The sequence below is a fragment of the Loxodonta africana genome, chromosome 19 (genome assembly GCF_030014295.1).
Source record: "Loxodonta africana isolate mLoxAfr1 chromosome 19, mLoxAfr1.hap2, whole genome shotgun sequence".
Taxonomy (NCBI): Eukaryota; Metazoa; Chordata; class Mammalia; order Proboscidea; family Elephantidae; genus Loxodonta; species Loxodonta africana.
Genome location: NC_087360.1, coordinates 7,491,518 through 7,516,285, shown reverse-complemented (window position 1 = coordinate 7,516,285; position 24,768 = coordinate 7,491,518). Strand labels below are relative to the sequence as shown.

General features: G+C 40.6%; 1 protein-coding gene across 1 annotated transcript in view; it reads left to right on the top strand.

The window, feature by feature from the left end:
* KNTC1 (kinetochore associated 1) overlaps positions 1-17,369 on the top strand; it is an 81,040-nt gene extending 63,671 nt beyond the window's left edge. The window contains exons 54-64 of the mRNA XM_064272135.1: positions 2,324-2,442; positions 4,676-4,811; positions 5,676-5,771; positions 6,155-6,211; positions 7,909-7,963; positions 8,057-8,120; positions 9,117-9,246; positions 10,428-10,517; positions 11,293-11,438; positions 12,191-12,281; positions 13,981-17,369. Of these exons, the coding sequence (XP_064128205.1) occupies positions 2,324-2,442; positions 4,676-4,811; positions 5,676-5,771; positions 6,155-6,211; positions 7,909-7,963; positions 8,057-8,120; positions 9,117-9,246; positions 10,428-10,517; positions 11,293-11,438; positions 12,191-12,281; positions 13,981-14,001 (1,005 nt within the window). The 3' untranslated portion in view covers positions 14,002-17,369. The remainder of the gene's footprint in view (positions 1-2,323; positions 2,443-4,675; positions 4,812-5,675; positions 5,772-6,154; positions 6,212-7,908; positions 7,964-8,056; positions 8,121-9,116; positions 9,247-10,427; positions 10,518-11,292; positions 11,439-12,190; positions 12,282-13,980) is intronic.
* The last annotated feature ends 7,399 nt before the right edge of the window (positions 17,370-24,768 follow it).

Sequence of the window (24,768 nt, the reverse complement as noted above, 5' to 3'; positions counted from 1 at the left end):
TTGTGTGGCCACACTGAGTTAGGTGACTCTCTCTGCTCTCTCAGCTCTTGAGGGCTGCTTTTGTTCATTTTCTAGAAAATGTCTGCCAAATACTCATGTCCAAACAGCTTTAGTTCATCTGTCAGTCATTCTTTCAAGTAAAACTGGCGTTTCATAAAAAGTGAGTGGTTTACCTATTTATCTGAACCTCTGTGGTTGCCTCCAAACCAGCGGTTCTCATAGTTTCTGGTCTCGGGAACCCCTTAGACTCTTCAGCATTACTGGCCCCCCTACCCCGCCGCCGGAAGCTTTTGTTGATGTGGTTATATCTACCAGTATTTGCCATATTAGAAAGTAAAACTGAGAATTAAAAAAACTGTTAGTCCATTTAAAAATAAAAATACCAAACCTATTACATACTAACATTTTTTATGAAAAATAGCTATATTTTCCAAAATTAAAAGATGTGATAAGAAAATGACATTGATTTATGTTTTCGCAAACGTCTTTTATATCTGTCTTGTGGAAGAAAGCAAGTTCTCACATTGGCTTCTGTTTTGGTTGAAGGATATGAAGAATAGCCAGCTCCATACAGATACGTAGTTGGGAGAGGGAGAAGTATTTTAATAGCCTTTTCAGATAACTATGGATATTCTTTCATATTCTATCACGACTTGATGAGTGAAAGTTCTGTTAAAAAAAAAAAAAAAAAGCCACAAATCAAAATCTGAAATGATATAAATGAATTCTTAGTAATCTGTTAAACTAAAATCTCTAGCTTTATTTTGTGTTTTAAATGAATTTGTTACCCATGCCTGATTTTGGAAGATACTGGTTTGCTGAGTTAGGCACATCTCCCAAATATTGATATATTTCACTATAAAGTATCAAAAAAGCACGTTCATTACCCTCACCGCTGGCCTTATCAGGAAAGTTTGTAAGGAAAAGCTGTGAAGCTTACAGGGGAGGATACAAGTTTTCCAAAATTATAATTTTCACCTGAAAACGCAAATGTTATCATTGGCTACAAGCACCGTCAATTGTTTTTCTTAATGTGACAGGCTCACTTTGTTCATTTTCCAGAAAAAGTCTGCCAAATACTCATTTCCAAACAGCCTTAGTTTTTCTGTGAGTCATTCTTGCAAGTAAAACTGGTGTTTCATGAAAAGTGGCTGGTTCAATTCACAACTCAAAAAATCCTACAAGTGCTTTTTCTTGAGAAAACCATTGTTCTGCAGTATACAACATACGTGCTTCGTATGTGTACCCCATTTTGTCATCCAGAATGTTAATAAATATAATCCATTGCCATGGAGTCGATTCCAACTCATAGGGAACCTATAGGACAGAGTAGATCTGCCCCATAGGGTTTCCAAGACTGTAATGTCTATAGCTCATATTCATAGCAAGCCCATAGAACAGAGTAGAACTACCCATAGGGTTTCCAAGTCTCTAATCTTTACAGAAGCAGACTGCTACATTTTTCTCCCAAGGAACAGCTTGTGGACTAGAATCACAGCCAAGTGCTTAACCACCGTGCCACCAGGGCTCCCTATTAATAAATACACTTCAGTGAATTAATATTAACATACATCCAAGTATATATTCAAATGTGAATTTATATTAATATTATATACATTCAAGAGTTGAGATTTAATAAAGTTAATGATCACTGCTTCATCAAGAACATTCTTAAGTGAAAAGTGTCTTTTGTTTTTAATATTGTGCATGCATGCTGGTGAAGACTGCACAGTTTGCTGCCCCTGTCTTGATTCATGCTAAGGTGCTGGCAGTCTCACCTGCCATTGCTGTTGCACCATCAGTGCAGATACTAACACAGTGAAAAAGGAAGATACATCTTAGTATTATTATGGAGGAGTCCCTGGGTGGTACAAATGGTTGACATGTTCAGCTGCTAACCAAAAGGGTTGGAGGTTTGAGTCCATCCAGAGGCACCTTGGAAGAAAGGCCTGGTGACCTACTTCCTAAAAATCAACGACTAAAAACCCCATGGAGCACAGTTCTATCTGATACACGTTGAGTTGCCATGAGTCGGAATCGACTTGAGGGCAACTGGTGGTTTTATTACTATGATGATGAAAATAGTTTTGACCCCTCCCCCTCAAAGGGCCATAGGGATACCTGTTCCCCCTTCAGAGGGATCCGTGGACCCCACCTTGAGAACTGCTGTTCTGTATTGTGGGTTCCTTGAGGGCAGAAACTGACTTTAGTTTTTTTTAAAAAAAAGGTCTCCATTCAGATTTCATGCAGCGTTACTTAAGGGGAAACTTGTGTACCCACCCCCATCACAGGCGTGTAACTCCAAACCTTTCTGCTTTTACAGACTTTGGGGACACGTCAGTTAACTTTTGCCCACAGAACACGGGCTCTTCAGTGTCTCCTGTATTTGGCTGACAAGCAAACTGTAGAGTCTCTCTTCAAAAAACCAATCGAAGAAGTAAAGTAAGTAAAATTTTCAAACTTTATTGAGATGCATATAAAGTGCTCACTGTAACTATGTGGTACTGTGAACAATAAAACTGAAATCATTGGAGTTTTTAAAAAAATCATATTAAAAATCATATTAAAAATCAAACACCTATGCTCATACAAAGACTTCACCAAAAGAGTAAAAAGACTCCCTATAGACTAGGAAAAAGTTTTTAGCTATGACATTTCTGATCAGCACCTGATCTCTAAAATCTACATGATACGGCAAAAACTCAACTGCAAAAAGACAAATAACCCAATTAAAAAATGGGCAAAAGATATGAATAGACACTTCACTAAAGAAGACATTCAGGTAGCTAACAGATATATGAGGAAATGTTCACGATCATTAGCCATTAGAGAAATGCAGATCAAAACTACAATGAGATTTCATCTCACTCCAACAAGGCTGGCATTAATCCAAAAAACACAAAATATTAACTGTTGGAGAGGCTGTAGAGAGACTGGAATACTTCTACACTGCTGGTGGGAATGTTAAATGGTACAACCACTTTGGAAATCGATTTGGTGCTTCCTTAAAAAGCTAGAAATAGAACTACCATATGATCCAGCAATCCCACTCCTTGGAATATATCCTAGAGAAATAAGAGCCTTTACAAGAAAAGATATATGCACACTCATGTTTATTGCAGCACTGTTTACAATAGCAAAAAGATGGAAGCAACCAAGGTGCCCATCAACAGATGAATGGATAAATTATGGTATATTCACACAAGGGAATACTACACATCAATAAACAACAGTGAGGAATCTGTGAAACATTTCATAACATGGAGGAACCTGAAAGGCATTATGCTGATTAAGACCACTATTATAAGAACTTGAGAAATAGCTTAAACTGAGAAGAAAACATTCTTTTGTGGTTACGCGACGGGGGAGGGAGGGAGGGTGGGTGGGAGGGGGCACTCACTAATTAGAAAGTACATAAGAACTACTTTAGGTGAAGGGAAAGACAGTACACAATACAGGGGAGGTCAGCACAATTGGACTAAACCAAAAGCAAAGAAGCTTCCTGAATAAACTGAATGCTTCAAAGGCCAGCGTAGCAGGGGCAGGGGTCTGGGGACCATGGTTTCAGGGGACATCTAAGTCAATTGGCATAATAAAATCTATTAAGAAAGCATTCTGCATCCCACTTTGAAGAGTGGCATCTGGGGTCTTAAATGCCAGCAAGGAGCCATCTAAGATGCATAAATTGGTCTCAACCCATCTGGATCAAAGGAGAATGAAGAACACCAAGGACACAAGGCGATTACGAGCCCAAGAGACAGAAAGGGCCACATGAACCAGCAACTACATCATCCTGAGACCAGGAGAACTAGATGGTGCCTGGCTACAACCGATGACTGCCCTGACTGGGGACACAACAGAGAACCCCTGAGGGAGCAGGAGAGCAGTGGCATGCAGACCCCAAATTCTCATAAGACCAAACTTAATGGCCTGACTGAGACTAGAAGGACCCCGGTGGTCATGGCCCCCAGACCTTCTGTTGGCCCAGGACAGGAACCATTCCCAAAGCCAACTCTTCAGACAGGGATTGGACTGGACAATGGGTTGGAGAGGGATGCTGGTGAGGAGTGAGCTTCTTGGATCAGGTGGACACTTGAGATTATGTTGGCATCTCCTGCCTGGAGGGGAGATGAGAGGGTGGAGGGGGTTAGAAGCTGGCGAAATGGACACGAAAAGAGAGAGTGGAGGGAGAGAGTGGGCTGTCTCATTAGGAGGAGAGTAATTGGGAGTGTGTAGCAAGGTGTATATGGGTTTTTGTGTGAGAGACTGACTTGATTTGTAAACTTTCACTTAAAGCACAATAAAAATTATTTTAAAAACTCATATTAAGAAATAGGAAACAGATCATTTTAGAGAACTGTAACTTTGAAGCCCCTTAATTCATAAGAGGCATTGGAGAGTGTGTGTCTATAGTTTTGTTGCCTAGAATATCCTTGAGTTTTTGGCAAAGGGGAAACAGACCACTGAAAACATCTTGTTTTCAATGTTTCTTAGGGACATTTAAAAGCTGAATGTTTCCTTCATCTTGCTCAAATTAATTTTAGTATTCAATATTTGGAAACCCAAAGTAAACTTTGAAGAACAAACTGGCCTAATATCTCCACCTGGTAGCTTTTATCTTAAATATAAATATGACCTGTAAGAATGATTCCTATAAATGCCTGTTGTTTTCCAGGTCGTATCTGAAGTGTATAACCTTTCTGGCATCATTTGAGACTTTGAATATCCCCATCACGTATGAATTATTTTGCAACAGCCCCAAAGAAGGAATGATTAAGGGTCTGTGGAAAAACCATAGCCACGAATCCATGGTATGTACCCCGAGCAACCTCACAGTGGCTGCCATCTTGGCAGACACCATTGTATTTATTCATTTGCCCACCTCAATGCTCAGATTTCTGAAAGACACAACAAGAGAAACTCATTGTTCCTGAACAAGTCTACTTTACTGTCCTGGAGGGTGAATAAGGCAACTTGGAAGGTCCCTTACCTCTCTTCCTTAAAGCCCAAGGCCAAAAGTCATCCTCACGAACAAGAGAGAGCACTTTGATAATTCCTTCCCTGGGGCCTGGCGTGCCATAATCTAGATAGGGAGAAGAGGTTGGCTGTCCTATGTGGGGAGTCCCTGGGTACTGCAAATGGTTAAGCGCTCAGCTGCTAACCAAAAGGTAGGAGGTTTGAGTCCACACAGAGGTGCACTGGAAGAAAGACCTGGCAATCTGCTTCCAAAAAATCAGCCATCAAACAGCCTACGGAGCACAGCTCTACTATGACGTACTTGGGGTTGCCGTGAGTCGGAACTGATTGCACAGCAGCCGGTAGCGGTGGTGGTGGTTCTGCACAGAGAGGAGTGTGGTTTTCCTTCCTCCCGGCCACCTGTGGAAATTCAGCCTTCTGTGGGGAGGATGTGTGGACTCAAAGGGCAAATTCTACTTGGATAAAAGGAAGATAAAGGGGAAGGTCTGAGATGCTGACTGGGGAGTCCACGATGACCAGAAAAAAATAATCCCCCTTTTTTTTTCTCCCGTTAGAGAGTTGGGGGCCCTCTTGGATGTTAGGCAGTAGAGACACCTAGATTATCAGCACATTTCATGTTAAGCTGCCCTCCCTTTCTCAGTGTGGGTTTGAATGACTCACGTCTCACAGTGGTGTGATGTTTTTCTGCTTGGCTTCAGGCGGTGCGGTTGGTGGCAGAGCTTTGTTTAGAATACAGCGTCTATGACCTGCAGCTTTGGAACGGGCTTCTGCAGAAGCTCCTTGGCTTCAGCATGGTAAGGAGACTCAGTGCCCTAGACCGCAGTCTGTTCCCTGGCTCTCGCACAGCACTCCCCGGGTGCTTTCGTTGCTGCTGCTTATTGAACCAGATGTATGCTGAAAACACAGTCACTCTCGTGGGCTTCAGGCCAAACCTAAAAGAACTTGGTGTCAGGCCAGAGAAAGTGCACACGCAAAAAATGGCATCCGTCGCTTGTGAAAAACGGAGGCTTCCTGGCCTTTTTTGACATTTGAGAATTTGTAAGCAAAACTTCTCTGGCACTTCTCACCAGAGATTAATTTCACCGATACCTTCTTTTGTGACTTTAGGAACCTGATACTTTGTATCAAGTTTTCTGTTTTTGTGGTTTTCGCCACTTCTTCATTTTATTTTTTGCAGATTCCTTATCTGAGAAAGGTCTTAACAGCCATCTCTGGCATCCATTCTTTATGGCAGGTATGTGAGTTTTTAAAGCAAATGTATTGAATTTAACCTTCACACTCTCTGGCCTTGTGACTGGGGGGCACAGAGGGCCTAAGTAACCGGCTTCTTATTAAAGAGCAGCATGACCTGCTCCAGGTGGTTGATGTTCCATTAGAGTGGTGCTGGGCCTTGAACACCCAGCTCCGATGTCGCCTCCTTGACAGCATCGCCTCCCCAAGTCTCCAGGCCTCAAAGATCACAGCTTCACCTGCACTCTCAAAATGCTATGTCTCCACAACGACAACATTTGTCACAGCGTGATTTATTTTAATTGCATGTTAGACTGCTCGTCTTAGATTTTGAAGATCTTTAAAGTCAGGGACCTTCGAGACTTTAACTTTCACAAGCTACACATACAGTCATCATTGTAATATGTATTATATTTAAATGCTTGATTTATCTTCAGTTAAAGAAATTACAACAGTATGGAAGTATATGGCATAAAACATGAAAATCTCCCCAGAGGGGTAACCACTGTTTACAATTTCTTATGAATCCTTCTAGAGTTTTCCTATTAACATACAAGCATATATGCTTGTATATGCATATATGCACACACACACACACACACACACACTTTTGTATATATAAATGCAGTCATGTTCTAAACAAAATGTTTTTCATATAATAGTATCTTGGAGATAGTTTCATATCTGCACATATAGATCTATCTCTCTTTTTGTTAATTGAGGTATAATTCGCATATTATAAAATTCACCCTTTTAAAGTGTACAGTTCATTGGTTTTTAGTCGACTCACATGGTTGTTCAACCATCACCACAGTTGATTTGGGAACATTTTCATCACCCCAAAAAGAAACTTCATACCTGTTAGCAGTCGCTCCCCGTCCCTCCCTACTCCCAGCCCCTGGCGACGAGTAATCTGTGTGTATTTGCCTATTCTGGACATTTCATGGAAATGTAATCATACAACGTGTGGCCTTTTATGACTAGCTTCTTCACTCAGCATCGTGTTTTCAAGGTTCAGTCATGTCGTGGCGTGTCCTTTGATGGTTGAATAATATTTTATGGATGTACCATATTTTCTTTATCTGTTCATCAGTTAGTAGACATTGAGTTGTTTTCACATTTGGGCTATTGTGAATAAGAACCACTCACTGGCTCTGAACGTTTGTGTACAAGTGTTTGTGTGGACATGTTCTCACTTGAGTGTATACCTAGCAGTGGGAATTGCAGAGAATATGGTAACTCTTTGGAAGTATCTCATTATTTTTAACTCTTACATTAACCCCCATAATATAGATGTACTGTAGTTTATTTAACCACTCCTCTGATTGCTGGAAATGTATGTTAACTTATTCATCTTATTCAAATTCTTTCTCTTGCCCTCTTTCCCCTTCTTGTAGTCCTAGCACAGAGTCTGGCACATAACAGGCTTGTGTAAATTTTGGTTTCTAAGTTGAGTTCTAGCCCTTTTTGCCAAATGAAACAATAATGAATCAGCCAGAATTTTAGAGTAAGATCCTGAGCTATAAAATTATAAGGAAAATCGACCTAGCATCTTAATGGCCTCAAAGAAGGCAATACCAATTTACGACTTTGGTCTTAGCATTCAGAATGTGAGCTTTAAGTATACAGTTCTGTGCCTGGAAAATGAAGAGAGTTCTTAATCTCTCAGACATGAATTCCTGAATACCTTGATCTCCACAGGTTCCTTACTTTAGCAAAGCGTGGCAGCGCGTGATACAGATACCACTGCTTTCAGGTATTTTTTTTTTTTTTTTTGTCCTATGAAACGCTGACAGTATCATTTAATACTGTGTAAGTGTGTATATATCACTGTTGTTTTTATCTTCAGCCTCTTGCCCTTTAAGTCCGAATCAGTTATCAGATTGTTGTGAGAGTCTCATCGCCGTCTTAGAGTAAGTAAAAGACTTGTTTTTCTACCAAAAAAATATAAAATGTGTTGCTTATAAAAATCCTTTCTAATACACATCTCTTATGAGCAATTTTTTGGGGAAGCTAAGCATCCCACTTGTTTTTATAATAAAATATCTGTTGTTTTTACGTCTGTTTTCCAAGTACAGTATAATTAGTAAACATATTTAATAAGCATTGTCTAAAATTAGTACTGAATTTTAATGTAAGCATAGGGTACGCTTTGTGACTACCCTAAATCGCATGATTTTGATTTGAGTCTTCTGAGAATTTATCTTTAGGCATGTGTAGGCTTTCAGTGTATAGATTTTTCAGTCGCCTCATATGCATGCGAAAGCTGGACAGTGAATACGGAAGACTGTAGAGGAATTGATGCCTTTGAATTATGGTGTTGGTTGGTAAAGAATATTGAACACACCGTGGACTTCCAGAAGAACAAATACATCTGTCTTGGAAGAAATACAGCCAGAATGTTCCTTAGAAGGGAGGCTGGCGAGACTGTCTCAGGAGCTTTGGACACGTTATCAGGAAGGACCAGTCCCTGAAGAAGGACGTCGTGCTTATAAAGTAGAGGGTCCATAAAAAAAGAGGAAAACTCTAAATGAGATGGATTGACACAGTGGCTGCAACAGTGGGCTCAATCATAACGATTGTGAGGATGGAGCGCAACCAGGCAATGTTCTGTTATGTACAGGGCTGCTATGGTTCAGAACTAACTCTGTGGCACAGAGGCTTTCAGGCATAATCATGATAGCATATGGTACCTATGTTCCTGTAGGTAGACCATTATTCCATGAAGAATGCCCGGAAGGACTTGATTTACTCTTTAAGCATATGCTGGGCTCTAGCACTTTTTTTTAGCACTTTAGTATTTAAAATTGTTGGAAGCCTAGAAAGGTAACAACTGTGGCAAGCTATAAAGGCCAGTATAATCTGGTGATCCTGTCAGGTTCTTAACTAGCTAATGTGCTCTCTTGAAGATGTCCAGTTTCAGATGACCTCGACATGATCAGTGTTGCCAGGCAGTATGTCCAGCTAGAGCTTCCAGCTTTTGCGTTGGCCTGTCTCATGCTCATGCCCCACTCGGAAAAAAGACACCAGCAAATTAAGGTATCTTGTAAATTATTCCTCCTGGGCTGCCAAAGAAACGGAAGGCTTCATATTGGACTCCTGGTGGTGCAGTGGTTAAGTGCTATGGCTGCTAAGCAAAAATATGGCAGTTCCAATCCAGTAGCTGCTCTTTGGAAACTCTATGGGGCAGTTCTATTCTGTCCTGTAGGGTCACTGTGGGTTGGAATCGACTTGACGGCAACGGGTTTGGTTTTGATTTGCAGAAGCAGTCTTTTCTTTTCACCGGGCCCATAAAGCAGGAGCATATTATGGGTGGGTGGAAGGTGGGCATAGGAGTTTAATGGGAGGTGAAACTGAAAGGTACATTAAGGTCACCAAGGGATGCCTTAAGAGAGGTTGGAGCTTGATTTTTTTAATCAGTGGAAAGCGATAGATATTCTTTGAAGAGTCAAGTGAAATGATCAAGGTAGTATTTAGGAAGAATAAGCCATGTAGGATCTGAGGAGAGAGATGGCAAGAAGGGAAACCTGTTGGGGAGCTATTTCATCTGAATAGGATTTGCTCTCACCTGATCCATACATACCAACCTTGTGGGTGGGAAGGGGAAACCTGGAAGAGATAAGTATCTAAAGTAGGGTGGTCGCAATGCCAATGGTCTAGGTGGATAAGACTACAAAGGAAGGGAGCTTGACTTAGTGACTGGCTGTGAGAGAGAACAGGGTGGGGGCAGAGTGGGGTTTTATGAGTGGTGAGCTCTGGTGGCACAGTGGTTAGGCATTCGGCTGCTAACCAAAAGGTCGGCAGTTCAAATCCACCAGCCACTCCTTAGAAACCCTATGGGGTTTGGTTTTTTGGTTCAAATTTGTGTATTTGGCTTTTTGTCTCTTGCATTTATTTCAAACCCATCTATGCTTGTCTTAGACTCACTTTTGTCCTTGACTATGCATGAACTCATTCATTGGTAGTTTCCAGAGATGGTTTCAGTATTTAAATAGATTCACTTTGGCCCTTAGAACATCAACATGCCTGATATACAGCTTTTATGGTTGGAATAAGTATTTATAAAATGCTCTTTTCCTTATTTCACTGATTTCTGTTGATATAGGTGTTTTTTCTCTATTAGAAATTCTTAAGATATTTTAAAATGAAATTCTTACAAACATGTAAAAAATTAGTAGTAATAATAGTTTTCCATTAAACATGGCCTCCCTTTTCTCCAGAACTTTCTGGGCTCCTGCGATCCTCAGATCATTTTACAGCAATTAGAGGAGCATATGAATACCGGCCAGTTAGCAGGATTTTCACATCAAGTAAGAGGCAACTTCATCTCCTTTTTGCTAAGAAAAATTTTGTGTTGGCAGGTAATAACTTTCCCCAAATCAAAAATAAGCTGGTCCGTACTCCTTGTTGAAAGTTAGTATCTCTAGCTGTTTGTTAATTTATAAAATTATTTTGCTTTTTTAAAACCTCAGTAAATTTTTCAGAAGGCAGGAACGCTGGCTGTTTTGTTCACTGCTGTATCGTCAGGGCCCAGCGTTATGCCTGGTGTATAAAGACACTTGGTGAGTGCGTGTTGTTTGGATGGTTAAGTACGGATGGTACAACAGCCACACTCTAACCACAGTGCCAGAAAACTGGAAATTAATAGCAGAAAGGGCAACCCGTTTCCAAAACATCCAGTCCTCAGGATATCTTTAAATTATCTGCTAATCAGCTCTTAGAGAAATCAAAATCCTAACTGCAAACTACCTAGAAAATTAATGACAGCATTACATACCAGAATTTAGGGAATACATTTTAAATTGTGCTCGGCAGAAAATTTGTAGGCTTAAATGCTTATGATTATAAACAGATTTTATTCCTCATAAAAAGTCCCAGTGTGCACGACAATAACTGCTTTTTATTTCTTTACTGTATCCTAAAATGGGCCAGGGCAGTTCCCCTTCTGCTATGCCCACCCTCATAAGAAGGATGCCTAGCCACAAGGCAATGATAATTTAGCTTCTGGTTATCAGAAATGTTTCGGTATTGAATAGAGCTAGAGTTGAACCCGTTTTTAATATAATGATATCTGTCGTTCTGTAGATTAGAAGTTTGATTCTGAATAACATCATAAATAAGAAGGAGTTTGGGATTTTGGCGAAGACAAAACACTTTCAAGCATTGAAACTGCACGTGATGAATACTAACGATATTACTGAGCTAGTCAACTACTTGGCAAAAGAGTTAAGGTAAGTTAATTTAAAAAAAAAAACTTAACTGCTATAGAATTTCCTAAAAATTTATCTTTTTTGGGAGGGGGGGAATATCAAACAATTCAGTTGTAATCAAAGTCTGTAAATATGAAGCTGTAACACAGCCTGTACCCAGAGGTTCGTTGTTTTGTAATTCAGCTCTTGGAAAATGAAGTTAGAAACAGACAAACTGTCTGAGCCCCCAAAATAGGTGTCTCACAGTCCTGCTCTAATATCCTAAATTATTGCTTTATTCCTTAGGCGCCTGCTGAGAGAATCGATGGCTTTATGTAACGTACAGTGTTTGCTGAGCTTGGTTATCTAATTTTCCAGCACCCCTACTTTAGAAGCAGTAAGCTTCATGGGATGGGGCTGGAAGGGTGGGTATGGAAAATGATAAGGAAAAGGAAGAAACAGGCCAGCCCTAAGAGAGAAAATCTCAGTGAGGACTGAAGGATATTCTTGACCCATCCCTACCTTTGGTCTGACTGTATTGACCTCTGTGCCATGGATTTCTTCCTTCTTGGCTCTCATCTGTGATCCAACCATAATTACCTACTGTTGTTGATGAACCAGTATTGTTTTTGAGGTGTAATCGATATTTACGTAATAAGCTGCATGTACTATTTAAGTGTACAAGTTGGTAAGAATGTATACACTGTGAAGCCATCACCATAGTTAAGGAGGTGAACAAATTTTGTCACCCCCAACATTTCCATGTCCCTCTCTTTTTCTCTTTGATTTCATAGTTTAGATGAAGCTTCAGTCTTTATAATGGAATACTCAAAGCATTGTGGGAAACCTGTGCCCCCAGACGCTGCTCCCTGTGAAATTATAAAGGTAAACTTGGCTGACATGACTTATATTTCAAGGGTCTTGAAAGTGGCCCAGCCTTTTCTAGTATTCTGGAGGTGAATGTGGTTTTCAATGTGTGAGTGCACGCTTAAAATTTTTGCTTGTTGTGTAAGAGAGGCCTAGACCAGATCGAGACCATGGTTCAAATCTCAGCTCTGCTGCTAAGCAGCAGCGTGCCCTTGGGCAGGTCATGTGGCCTCAGGCAGGTCATTTAACTTATGTGGGGTTTCATCTACATACCTGGGACGCAGGGATGGATTAACCAGTAAGCAGGGTACACACTGGCTTACAGTAAGCAAGGCCCGCACAGGCTTACTTGTGTTTACTTACTAATTAGTGCCTGACTTCATGTAGGTGTTGCCACATCTTTGATATGATGAAAAACTAATGAAAATTGTGCACCAGAGATTAGTAAGTAAGCCCAATTAAGCCCGTGCGTACCTTGCTTGTACCTTGCTTATTGGGTAATCTGTCCCTGGGTCCAGGTATGTAAATGAAATGGTCTCAGATTCCTCATTAAAGTGTCATTTTTTTTTTTTTTTTTGCGCTTTAAATGAAAGTTTACAATTCAATGCAGTCTCTCATACAAAAACTTAGACGCACCTTGCTATATACCCCCAGCTGCTCTCCCTCTAATGAGACAGCACACTCCTTCCCTCCATTCTCTATTTTAAAGTGTTGTTCTTGATACTGAAGCAAGTGAAAAACTAAATTTTAAAAGGCATTAATTACTGTCTTCCTTGGGTATAAATTACTTTTATTTCTTCTTCTTCCTAATGACCTGAGACATACATGTTCACTCTAGAAAAAAGAGAAATATGGAAGGGCAAAAAAAGAAACTAATTTCTTGACATCTCACTACCCAGAGACAGGCTCACTGTTGTCATTTTGTTGTATGCATCCTCCCAAAGTTTTTCATGTATAGAATATGCACATACATTACTTTTACTCCTATTTTGGACATAAATATCAGGTAAGTTTTTTACTTTAATCATGTTCTAGTAGTTTTAGTAAACCAAAGTATTGTTCTTTTTTTTCTCCTTTGGTTCGTATCAGGTGTATTAAAATAAGCCTACATTTTTTGTGTGTGTGGTAAATATATGTGTAACAAAACATTTGCCGTTTCAGTGTTTTTTACATGTACAATTAATGACATTGATAACATACATCGTGTTACACAACCATCACACTGTCTCTCAATTTTTCCATTGTCAGTCACGGAAGCTCAGTACCTTCTAGGCAGTCAGTCCCCCTTCCTCTTCCCTCCTGTCCACCCTTAGTAACCAATAAACTTTGATTTCTGTGCTCTTGCATATTCTAGATATTAATATAAGTCGAATCAGACAGTATTTGCCCTTTTATGACTGACCAAAATAAGCCTACGTTTTGTTAACTTCCATTAATAACTTCCAACGTTAGCTTAGTCTCTTGTAGTCAATGGTATATGATTAATTACTTTTCTTCAACAAGGTATAATATTTATTCTGGAGACAAATTCATAGCCCTTAAAATGTATCTTTCCCTCTAGCCATATCTGTTGAAAGTGCCTAATAATTTTATACATAGATTTTTATCAATACAGTTAAATCTTAAGTTCTATAGTGTAACTAATCTGTCCATTTTCTATTTTTAAAAAAACTAAGTGACACTCATAAAAACCTCTTCTGTGTTTCTTCCCATTTAGATGTTTCTTAGTGGATTATAGTAAATCATCAAACCTTTTTCAAGGTCAAGAGGAAGTCTGGAGTCTACTGTTAACTGACCATATTTATTATGGCTTTAAAATTGTGTGCTCAGTGTTATACAGCTGTTTGTTAAATGTTACCCCACAATAACTAAGATGCTTAGTATTAGCATAATTTTGTCTCATATTGAACTCATGCCCTAAATTAATAAATCAGATTTTTTTTTTTTTTTTTTGCCATGGTGACTTGTATAATTTCTATAGACTGTCAACTGTTTGCACCATATATAAAGGAAAGAAAATGCAAAAATATTTTGCTCCCCACTCAAGAAAAGCAGCTTATTATATCCTATTTCTTCCATGTATATAAATAACAATCTTTTCAATGTTAACACTAAGTCAGTATGCGTATAGCTTTTGCTGCAGAGCGTGTCACTCAGTGTCCAGTCAGAAAAATAGGACCTACTCTAGATATTTCAACCAAAGAAGGATTTAATGCTAGAAATTGGTTATAAAGGTGTTAAAAGGACTAAAGAAGCAAAAAAGAGAGAAGGGGTGCTAGAGAAGCTAAAGGGAGAGGGGACTTTTAGCAAAGATCAGGAAGCTGCCTCTGCCCCTGAGTTGGAGCCACGAGCCCACATTTGCTGCTAAGCCTTTGAAGATGCTGTTGGGTCCACAGCCGCTGCACAGAAGCCTGGGGGTCCGTCCCCACCACCGCTGCACGGGAGCCTGGGGGTCTGCTCCCATCGCTGCTGCCGAACACTTGCTCCCATGCGGCCTTCCTGCCACTGCCCAGCCACCACCAAAAGAGAAGTTAGCTCTTCACCCTCTCCAACTCTCTAATTCTTGTGCCGGTACCCAGACATGGCAGAACCAGACAGAAAGCCATCTGGGAGGCTGGTAAGTGTCATCTGCAAGTTTAAGTCCCCCCAAGTTTGGAGGATGACCGAGAAGGGCAAATGAGGAGCTGCAAGGCAGCAGCCGCTACCTAGCACACAGACTTGATGTGACACGTACTATTCTGCCTCTTTAGTCTTTTGCTGTACTTGCGCGTAACGTAAGTAAACTTAATTTGATGTTACTGGAATTAATTTGCCTTTGTTTTGCCAGTTGAGAAAAATATTTCTATTCAGAAGCCTTGGTGTAGCATAGCAATTAACATCCTGGGCATTAGAGTAAAACAAGTCCAGATTTGAATTCTGGCTCTCTCATTTACTAGCTGTTTGATCCTGTACAAGTTATTTACCCTGTCTGGGCTTGGGTGCTGCTCTGATGCTGAACTTTCAGTGGAGCTTCCAGACTCAGATGGACTAGGAAGAAAGGCCTGGCAATCTACCTCTGAAAATCAGCCAGTGGAAGCCCTGTGGATCACAATGGCCCAATCCACAACCTGTCACGGGGATGGTGCAGGACTGGGTAGCATTTCATTCTGTCGTACGTGGGGTCGCCATGAGTCTGGGGCTGATTCAACAGCAGCTAACAAAAGCAACAGGCTTTAATTCCCTCATCTCTAAAACGAGGACCTACCTTCTAGTGACCTGAGGTTTGAGTCACGGTTCATAAAGAGCGTTTAACACAGTACTTGTAAGTGCCTGAAAATGCCAGCTATTGATATTATGTAGGTAATACAGCTAACTGCAAGTTTTTATAACATTATTTTGTGCTTTGCAAATTTTATTACGCTTAACATTTCTCAATAATAATGACTTTTTAAATGCAAATACCTTAATTTATCAGTGGTACTTATTTTAATGGAATTTGGCCTATACTAAAAGCATAGTCCCAGTAACTATTTATTTACTTAGGCCTTAGACAAACTTCTTGTAAAGTTCATATACAAAAATAAATAAGAATAGCCAGAATAAGTCAGGAGAACCGGCGTAATGACGGAGAATTAGCCCAGCCAGATCTTAAAACGTTTTGTAAAAGCTCAATAATTAAATCAGCGTGGTAGCAGCAAATTAACAGACAGGTCAATGAAATACAGTAAGAAGCCAGGATGGTGAGCCTTCGGCCCGCTGACTTTGGACACGCCATCAGGAAAGACCAATCACTAGAAAAGGACATCATGTTTGGTAAAGTAGAGGGTCAGTGAGAACAAGGGAAGCCTTCAGTAGGATGGCCTGACACAACAGTCACAATGGACTCAAAAATACCAACGATCATGAAGATGGCACAGGACCAGGCAGCGTTCCCTTCTGGTGAACATAAATCAGTTCACCGTGAGTCTGAGGATCTCACGCAACACTGTCCGTTCCTACCAGCGCGTTTGAATGCCTACTGTAGCCGCCTCAACCCAGCAATCTCATTGTTTAAAAAGCTCTGGCTAATTTGATAGGTAAAAATGGTACCTCACTACTCATGTTTGTATTTCTTTGATATTTGAGTGATTGAAGCTGAAGACGACCAATTCTAAGACCAAAATCTCCAGTCGAATCTGTAGTTGTGTTCTATGTGCAAGGAACGGATATGGTCAAGTGGTGGCACTAGAACTTTACAAATGGAAGCGAGCCTCCCTACTTGGCTGACTCTGGATCTCAGGTATAAAGGAGCTGTTTCCCAGGCTGAATATTGGTTTCACTGTTCGCATTAAAGTTCTGCTAGGTAAAAGGTTCGTTTTCAGTGTGCCAGAGAAGTAGACTTTTGGCAACATAAATGTATTTGAGCTTATTTTGAGTTCAAATATACAACTAGCCATGATCCTTCTTCTTGTATTTTATTATGTTTTTATTAGTCATGGTTGCTTTTTCCTTTTTTTTTAATACACATTTTATTTGAGAAAAATTAAGCATCCTCTTTGCTTGCTGATTAGTTACGATGTGAACTATGGCTCTTAACATTTGTTCATTGATGTTACGACACTCATTTCAGGATCTTAAACTTTTTTTTTTTTTTTTTAATTTTCAGGGACGGAGTGGGCATTGTTTTTGTTTGCAGAAAACAACTATTAAAAACTCAGAAGTAATTTTTTTTTTTTTTTCCCCTGTGCCAGTCCTGGTCTGGTTTACTCTCCAGCTCATTCTTCACTCTTTCCCTGGCTCTGCTTCTAGCAGGGGACTGCTCTCACGTCCTGATTTCCCAGACTCCCGTGGCAGCCAGGTTCTCACTAGGGTCAGCCAATGGGAGACGTGGTGAGAGATTGGAGAGTGGGAGAAGGGAGATGCCAGAGTATTTCTCTTTCTTGAGTCAGTGCGTATGGTAGCAGGGGTTGCCTCTTATCTGGGCCTCCTGCTGGCAAAATTTTGTCTCAATCAGCCTCTGGGAGTCTCTCCAGCCCAGGGGTGCTGAGGGCTTCCTGCTGCTGCGTTGACCACCATTTTCCTTTTTGGCCCCTCAGTTCCTCCTGCACCTGTGCAACGAATTCCCTAAATAAAATGCCTCTAATTCTGTGTTCCTGGTTAAATTTTGCCTGATCCAGATATCACAAAGTTGGATCCAATACAAGGTAATATAGAAAATGCCTTCATTTTAAAATCATTTCAGTCTTTTGCTGGAAAAACAAAGAATGAATATTGAACTATACATTTTCCAAGTTATTTTAAACTGTATTTCCAGCAGTCGTTTTTCTCTGCTTTCAAAAAGCCATCCCAACCTATATTAGACTGTTAATCTGAGTTTATCTTTTTTTTTTTCCTCTTTTATTGTACTTTAGATAAAGGTTTACAGAACAAACTAGTTTCTCATCAAACAGTACACACATTGTTCTGTGACATTGGTTAACAACCCCGTGACATGTCAACACTCTCCCTTCTCAACCCTGGGTTCCCTATTGCTAGCTTTCCTGTTCCCTCCTGCTTTCCAGTCCCTGTGCCAGGGCTGGTGTGTCCCTTTAGCCTTGTTTTGTTCCATGAGGCTGTTCAATCTTTGGCTGAAGGGTGAACCTTAGGAGTGACCTCGTTATTGAACTGAAAGGGTGTCTGGGGCCCATACTCTTAGGGTTTCTCCAGTCTCTGTCAGGCCAACAAGTCTGGTCTTTCTTTCTGAGTAAGAATTTTGTGCTACATTTTTCTCCAGCTCTGTCTGGATTACCCTCTGTTGTAATCCTTGTCAGAGCAGTCAGTGGTGGTGATTGTTATTATTATTCCACCATTGTCATTATATGGAAACCCTAGTGGCGTAGTGGTTAAGAGTTCGGCTGCTACCAAAAGGTGGCAGTCCAAATCCACCAGGAGCTCCTTGGACACCCTATGGGGCAGTTCTACTCTGTCCTATAGGGTCTCTAGGAGTTGAAATCAACTCGACAGCAACGGGTTTGGTTTTTTGGGTTTTCTTGTCATTGTACAACCACTGCCCATACTGTTGCCTAAAAGTAGATTTTTAAAACACAAGCCAGACCTTGTCATTCTTCTGCTTCAGACTTTTCATTAGCTCCCCATTTCACTTAAATAAAACCCAAGTTCTCACCTGAGGCACACTGGCACCTTTCCTCAAATTAGGAACAGGAGTCCCTTCCAGGAAGATGGATTATGAACAGGCTCTCTTCTCAGTCGATCTGGTACTAAAAGGGTCAGCTTTTTCACTTAATTAGTGAGATTACAGTGAGATTGTAGTTACTGCTCTGTGGTACCTGCCCATCCATACTGTAGCTTATAAGGCCCTGCAGATCTAGCCCCTGCCTACCTTTCAAGCCCAAAAGCCAGCCACTCTCCACCTCTCTCTGGCCCTGCCTTTTCTCGGGCCTTCTGCAACCAATCCAACTAAAGTTGCCACCCTCCCCATCCCTGTCACTTTATCGCATTCCCAGGTTTTACCCCCTTCACACTACTATCCGAAGTTATCTTGGTTGGCTTGTTTATTGACTATATGAACTTCAAGTGGGGAGACCTTCTCTACTCCATTCATCGTCCCCCAGACCCTGAAACCGTGCCTGGCATGTAGTAGATTCTTAATAAATATTTATGAAATCCATGAATTTTAGCTGTCCGCTTTCAGGGTAAAATTCTTTCCTTGAATGTTCCATGAGGAAATGAACAAGTGACACACCCGTTGTGTGTGGGGGGGGGGGGAGAGGAAGTTAGCAATAACTAAATAAGGCACTATATTCTCATGAGTCATGCACATTCTTTTATTATCCCTTGCTTTGAGTGAGGCAGCTAAGTCTTTATTCCTTCAAGTACTCAGAGCAGAGAATTTCATTAGTGGGCATAGAACACCTGGCCTGATGGGATGCAGGATACTCAGCCTTCTTTCCGCTATTTCTTTTGGGACTCAGAGATTTGGGATCTATTTGCAGTGCCTGTATAAGCACATTTGGTACTCTCTTGGGTAATTTTTGATAAGATATTTTTGAGCAAGAGAATAAAAACCTGTTGCTGTCAAGTCGATTCTGACTCATAGTGACCCTATAGGACGGTAGAACGGCCTAGGGCTTCCAGGGAGGACCTGGTGGATTCAAACGGGTGACCTTTTCATTAGCAGCTAAGCTCTTATTCACTGCACAGCCAGGGCTCCAAGTAAGAGAATACATCTAAGTAATCTGGGTGCTCAAATTTATCCAGATAGGGTTATGCAAGTAGCCACACATATGTGCTTTGGATAACCAGTAGCTTCCTTTTTGTTGAATGCCGGCAGCCTAGGTAGAATAGACCAGTGGTCTCTTGAATTTTTTTTCCCCCAAGGTATAATTTATATCTTTAAGTTTTATTGTGGTAAAATATAATAAAAAAGTTGGCCATTTTAACCATTTTTAGGTGTACAACTCAGTGACATTAATTGCATTTATCATGTGCTCCTATCATCAGCATTATTCATTTCCCAAAGTTTGCCATCACCCCAAACAAATTCAGTACCTTTTCAGTTAAAACTCCCACTACCTTCTCCCGCAGCCCCTCGTAACCACTGATAAACTTTCATCTCTGTGCAGCTGCCTATTCTAGGTGTATAAGAGGGATCACACAATATTCGTCCTTTTGTGTCTGGGTTCTTTCTCTCTGCATAGTGTTTTCAAGGTTCACCCATGTCGTAGCATGTGTCGGTAGTTCATTTTTTTCTTGGTGGAATAATATTCCATTGTGCATCTATACCATATCTTGTTTATCCATTCGTCAGTTGATAGACATTTGGACAGTTTCCACCTTTTGGCTATTATGAATAACTGCTATGTCCTATGGCTTTTTGCCTGCCTTGCTACTTTCAGGTTTTTATATTGTCTTATTTTTAATGTGTATACACAGACTCACTCAACCTTAAAATGTCAGTTAAGGCTCTCCGTGATCAGACTTTCTCCACTTCCTGCCTTGTATCCGAGTACAATTCCCTGCACATTCCATGCTATTTCAGGCCTTTGTTCCCACCCATCCCCGTTTGCCTGGCTAACTCCCACTCATACTGTATTATGTGATGTGCGCTTAGCATCAAGTTCATTGAACTCCTTAGGAGAATGGCTCATTTATATGAACATGCGTATATATGCGAAGCATTAGGGTATTCCTTGTGCTCAAAGAGAGAACGTAACGGACTAGGAAGAAATAGTATTACTCCACAAATTAGATTATTGTCAACTCATTTTTTTTCCAGTGCTCTTTATATGGATATATAGAGAGAGACAGAGAGAGAAAATTAATAGCCCTAGAAAGGTTTTGGAAACTTTATGGTACAGTTATACTCTGTCATTTAGGGTCTCTATGTGTCAGAATCAACTCGACAGCAATGGGTTTGGTTTTTTTGGTTTTAAAAGGATATATTACTCATAACCCATGCTATATTTCATACCTCAAAAGAAGAAGTGGTCATTTACAAAATTTCTTCCCCTCCTTCCCACTCTACGTCATTTGCTCTAAAGTTGTTGATGTTTTAGTCATCTTCAGCAAGAATATCTAGGAAAACTTTCATCATCGAACAACGTGAATTCCTATGCTGGTGTTTTCTTTCTTTTTTAAAATGAGTGTTGATCCACCATAGTACATTTCAGGTGATAATTCTACCATCTGTAAGTTTGTAAAATAAGAATTCTGCCTGCTAATGTACGAGTAGGTAGCCTTTTCTCAGGAAGTTACTTTCTTTTTGTTCAGCTCACTGATAGGGTTTTTATTTTTATTTTGGGATCTTCAGAGGGAAAAAGGAGAAACAGAGAGTGAAGGTGAAAAAGAAAACCAGTGGTGAGGGTTGTAAGGAAGAGAAAAACTCAGGATGAATGACAAAGAGGAGCTGTGAAGAGAGAACCGGAAGGGTGACCGCCACGACCGTATTATGTCTTCACAACCCTTTTGGCTGCCTCCTCGTTCTCTTGAAAGCAGGAGAAAACTCACCTTCTCTCCCTATCTTTACTCCACGTACCTCTGTACAAGTTTTCTGTTGCCACTGTAACAAAGTACCAGGAACTGGATAGCTGAAAACAGAAATTCATTCTCACAGTTTTGGAGGCTGGGAGCCTGGAATCAAGATGTCGGCAGGGCCATGCTCCCTCTCAAGGCTGTAGGGGAAGATCTTTCCTTGCCTCTTCCAGCTCCTGGTGGTCCCTGGAATTTCTTGGCTTGTGACTGCATAGCTCCAATCTCTGACTCTGTTTTTACATGGCCTTGTTCCCTTTGTGTCTCTGTGTGTCCTTATAAAGACGCTTGTCTTTGAAGCCAGGACCCACCCTAAGCCAGTATGTTCATCTTGTTTCTTACCTTAATTGCATCTGCATAGACCCTATTTCCAAATAAGGTTTTGTCCCAGGGTTCCTGGTGGATGCGAATATGGGGTGGGGGGGAGTCATACTATTCAACCACTACTCCTCCTTCAAATTCTGCTGCCTTTTTTGGGGGGGCAAAGTATTCACTCCTTTAAGTGACTGAGTTCTGTACCTAGCTATTCATTAGAAATACTAATCTTATCATGTACATTTTACTGAACTAGCATACAGAAAATTACAGCAATCATAATGGATTTTCATAAAGTGAATATACTCCTGTAATAAGTGTCCAGGTCAAGAGACAGAACATTCCCAGTATATTTTAGGAATCGTGTTCTTTTGAAAGATGATCACGGCCCTTTTTGGATTTATATGACTAAATCTTTATTTTCCTCCCTATTTGTAGTTAGCAAGCAGGTATGTGTTTCTTTGGCATTTTCCTTCTTGGTGGTTATAGATTTTAGTTTCTCAGGTTTTTAAACCAGAACCTAGCCCTCTGCTGTAGTTCCAGAGGCTGTGGCCATGTTAGCCGCTCACGTGCATTTTAATTATGCCAGTGAATCTACAGAAAAACTTTGGAATCAACAGATTTCCAAAGTAGAGAAGACTACCTGGATGACTAGCTGCAGTCTCAAAGCAGTTACTTATTCCACTTTCTTCTTCCGTTCTTTGCAGGGGAATAGAGCTGCCTGCCTCCTAGGGGACTCCACACAACCCTGGCAGTGTGGTCATTTAGATTCAACTCAGTGTCCTCATCGTGGCATCCCTCTGAAAGTCAGCAGGATTTTATGTTTTGTGTCCTTCTATTTTAGCACACTTACTCATTGTTTTGGAAATATCTCACATACCAGGTGATTCAAGACTTCTTGAATAAACAACTCACTTCTTTCTAGACAAGGCTCATTGAATACATAAATTCCAAAATGAGTGGAAAAATAAAACAAAACTAATACATGAAGACAGGAATGTAATTCCATATCCTTACTAGAAATCCTCAGAGAGATAAATCGCAGTTCATTTTAACCATGGCTAATTTTCTGTAACCTTCATATTCAAGTGTAGCACCTTAGTCAGCGTAGGCAAAGGACCTATTTCCCTTAACCCATCAGTTGTGAAACAGGTTTTTACTGTAGGTGACTTAAGTCATTCATTTTCATAGTTTACACATTACACAATGACTTAGAAATACGGTAAGGGCAAGGTCAAATCCAACAACACTTGCAAGTATTAATCCCTTAAAATAGCCTTTAAACTTCTGCATCAAAAGCCCACCCAGCTACGTTATCCTTTCTCTGAAACCTTTCTGTGTGTGGAATGGAACAGGAATCTATACGGGGACGCATGCCAGAGCTTTCCAGGACAATGAAAATGGGAGGAGAAGGCTGCGGAAAGGGAGCCATTTATTTTCCTCTGTTACCTCTCAGTCATATTCTAGTGATGCAGAAAAGTCAGCCTTGGAAAAGGAAGTGAGCACCTTCACCACGTAGAACTGACATCTCACACAGAGAAAGCCTGAGTTAACCATTTCAACATGTACAATTGGCAACATTTAGTGTGTTTGCAATGTTGTGCAACCATCACCTCTGTCTAGTTCCACAGAATTTTCATCACCCCAAATGGAAACCCTGTTTCATTAAGCAGTCGTTGCCCACTTTCCTCAGCCCCTGGTAACCACTGAATCTGCTTTCTGTCGCTACAGATTTACCTATTCCGGATATTTTATATAAATGGATTCGTATAATATGCAATCTTTTGTGTCTGGCTTCTTTTCACTTAGCATGTTTTTGAGGCTCATTCATGTAGCATGTGTCAGTACTTCATTTTTATGGCTGAATAACCATGCTATATCACATTTTATTGATGACATTTGAATTGTTTTTACTTTTTGGCTATTGTGAATAACTTTTTGACTAGCTTGAATAAGGCTGCTGTGAACATTTGTGTACAAGTTTTTGTGTGGACATATGTGTTTAGATTTCTTGGGTATATATATATCTAGGAGTGGAATTGCTGGATCTTATGGTAACTCTATGTTTAACTTTTTCAGGAATGACCAAACCCAGAGGTCTTTTTTTTAAGTGAGGGAAAATGTCTCAAAAGCTTCCCCAGAAAACTTCCCCTCGCATCTTGTGGGCCAGAATTGTATCACATCTCTGTGCTCACAGCAGTGACTTGGCATGGAGAATGAGACTGCCACGATTGGCCTAAACTAATCAGGATTCATACCCTGTAGCTGGGTCAGAGCCCAGTCACCTCAGAGGAGGTGGCCTAGGGGACCAGCCACTTGGAGGAGAGCCATTTTCAGAAGGTAGTAACAGTGGCCGTGAACACTGTGACATAGGTAGACAAGTTCTCTGTTAACCATCCCTCCTAATACCATTAGAGCAATCTGTATTCTGTTAAGGGCGTGAACCTTATCTGTTCTAGCTGCCACGAAGCCTTGGTTGTGCAGATTGATGCAGCTCTCTTTGTTCCTTTGTGTGTTTATTCTACAAACATTTGTCTAACTGAACAAGTGTGGGAATGAGAGTCATAAAAAACAGCATGCAGAGGATCAAGGCTATGTGAGGTGGACGCTATTGTGAAATACTGGAGGAAAGGCCCTGAAAAATTCAGTGTTCACTTCCACTCATCACACTCCTGCAGACACACTGGAGAAACCAAAACCCAAACCCATTGCCATTGAGTCGATTCCAATTCATGGCAACCCCGTGTGTCTCAGAGTAGAACTCTGCCTCATAGGGTTTTCAAGGCTGTGATCTTTCACAAGCAGATCACCAGGACTGTCTTCCTAGGAAACTCTAGGTGGTTTTGAACCTCCAACTTTTCAGTTAGTCAGGCACTTAACCGAATGTGCCACCCGTGGACTCGTAGACACACTGGCATTGTGTTTAAAACAACCATCATTTGTTTGTCTTCTCCATTTTGGTTTATGTGCTCAGATTTGCCTTTGCCTCCACCACCAAGTCATACAGGATTCATTGCTCATCTATTCAGCAAATATTTATTGCCCACCTACTATGTGTCAGGATCTGTGCAAGGCAGTGGGAAATGATAATACGCAAGAGACCCTTAGTTCCTGCCCTCATGGTGCTTACAGTCTGGTGAGGGAGACTGATGTTAACTAAATACTTATGCAAATAAAGATTTAATTAACATTGTAATAAATACTA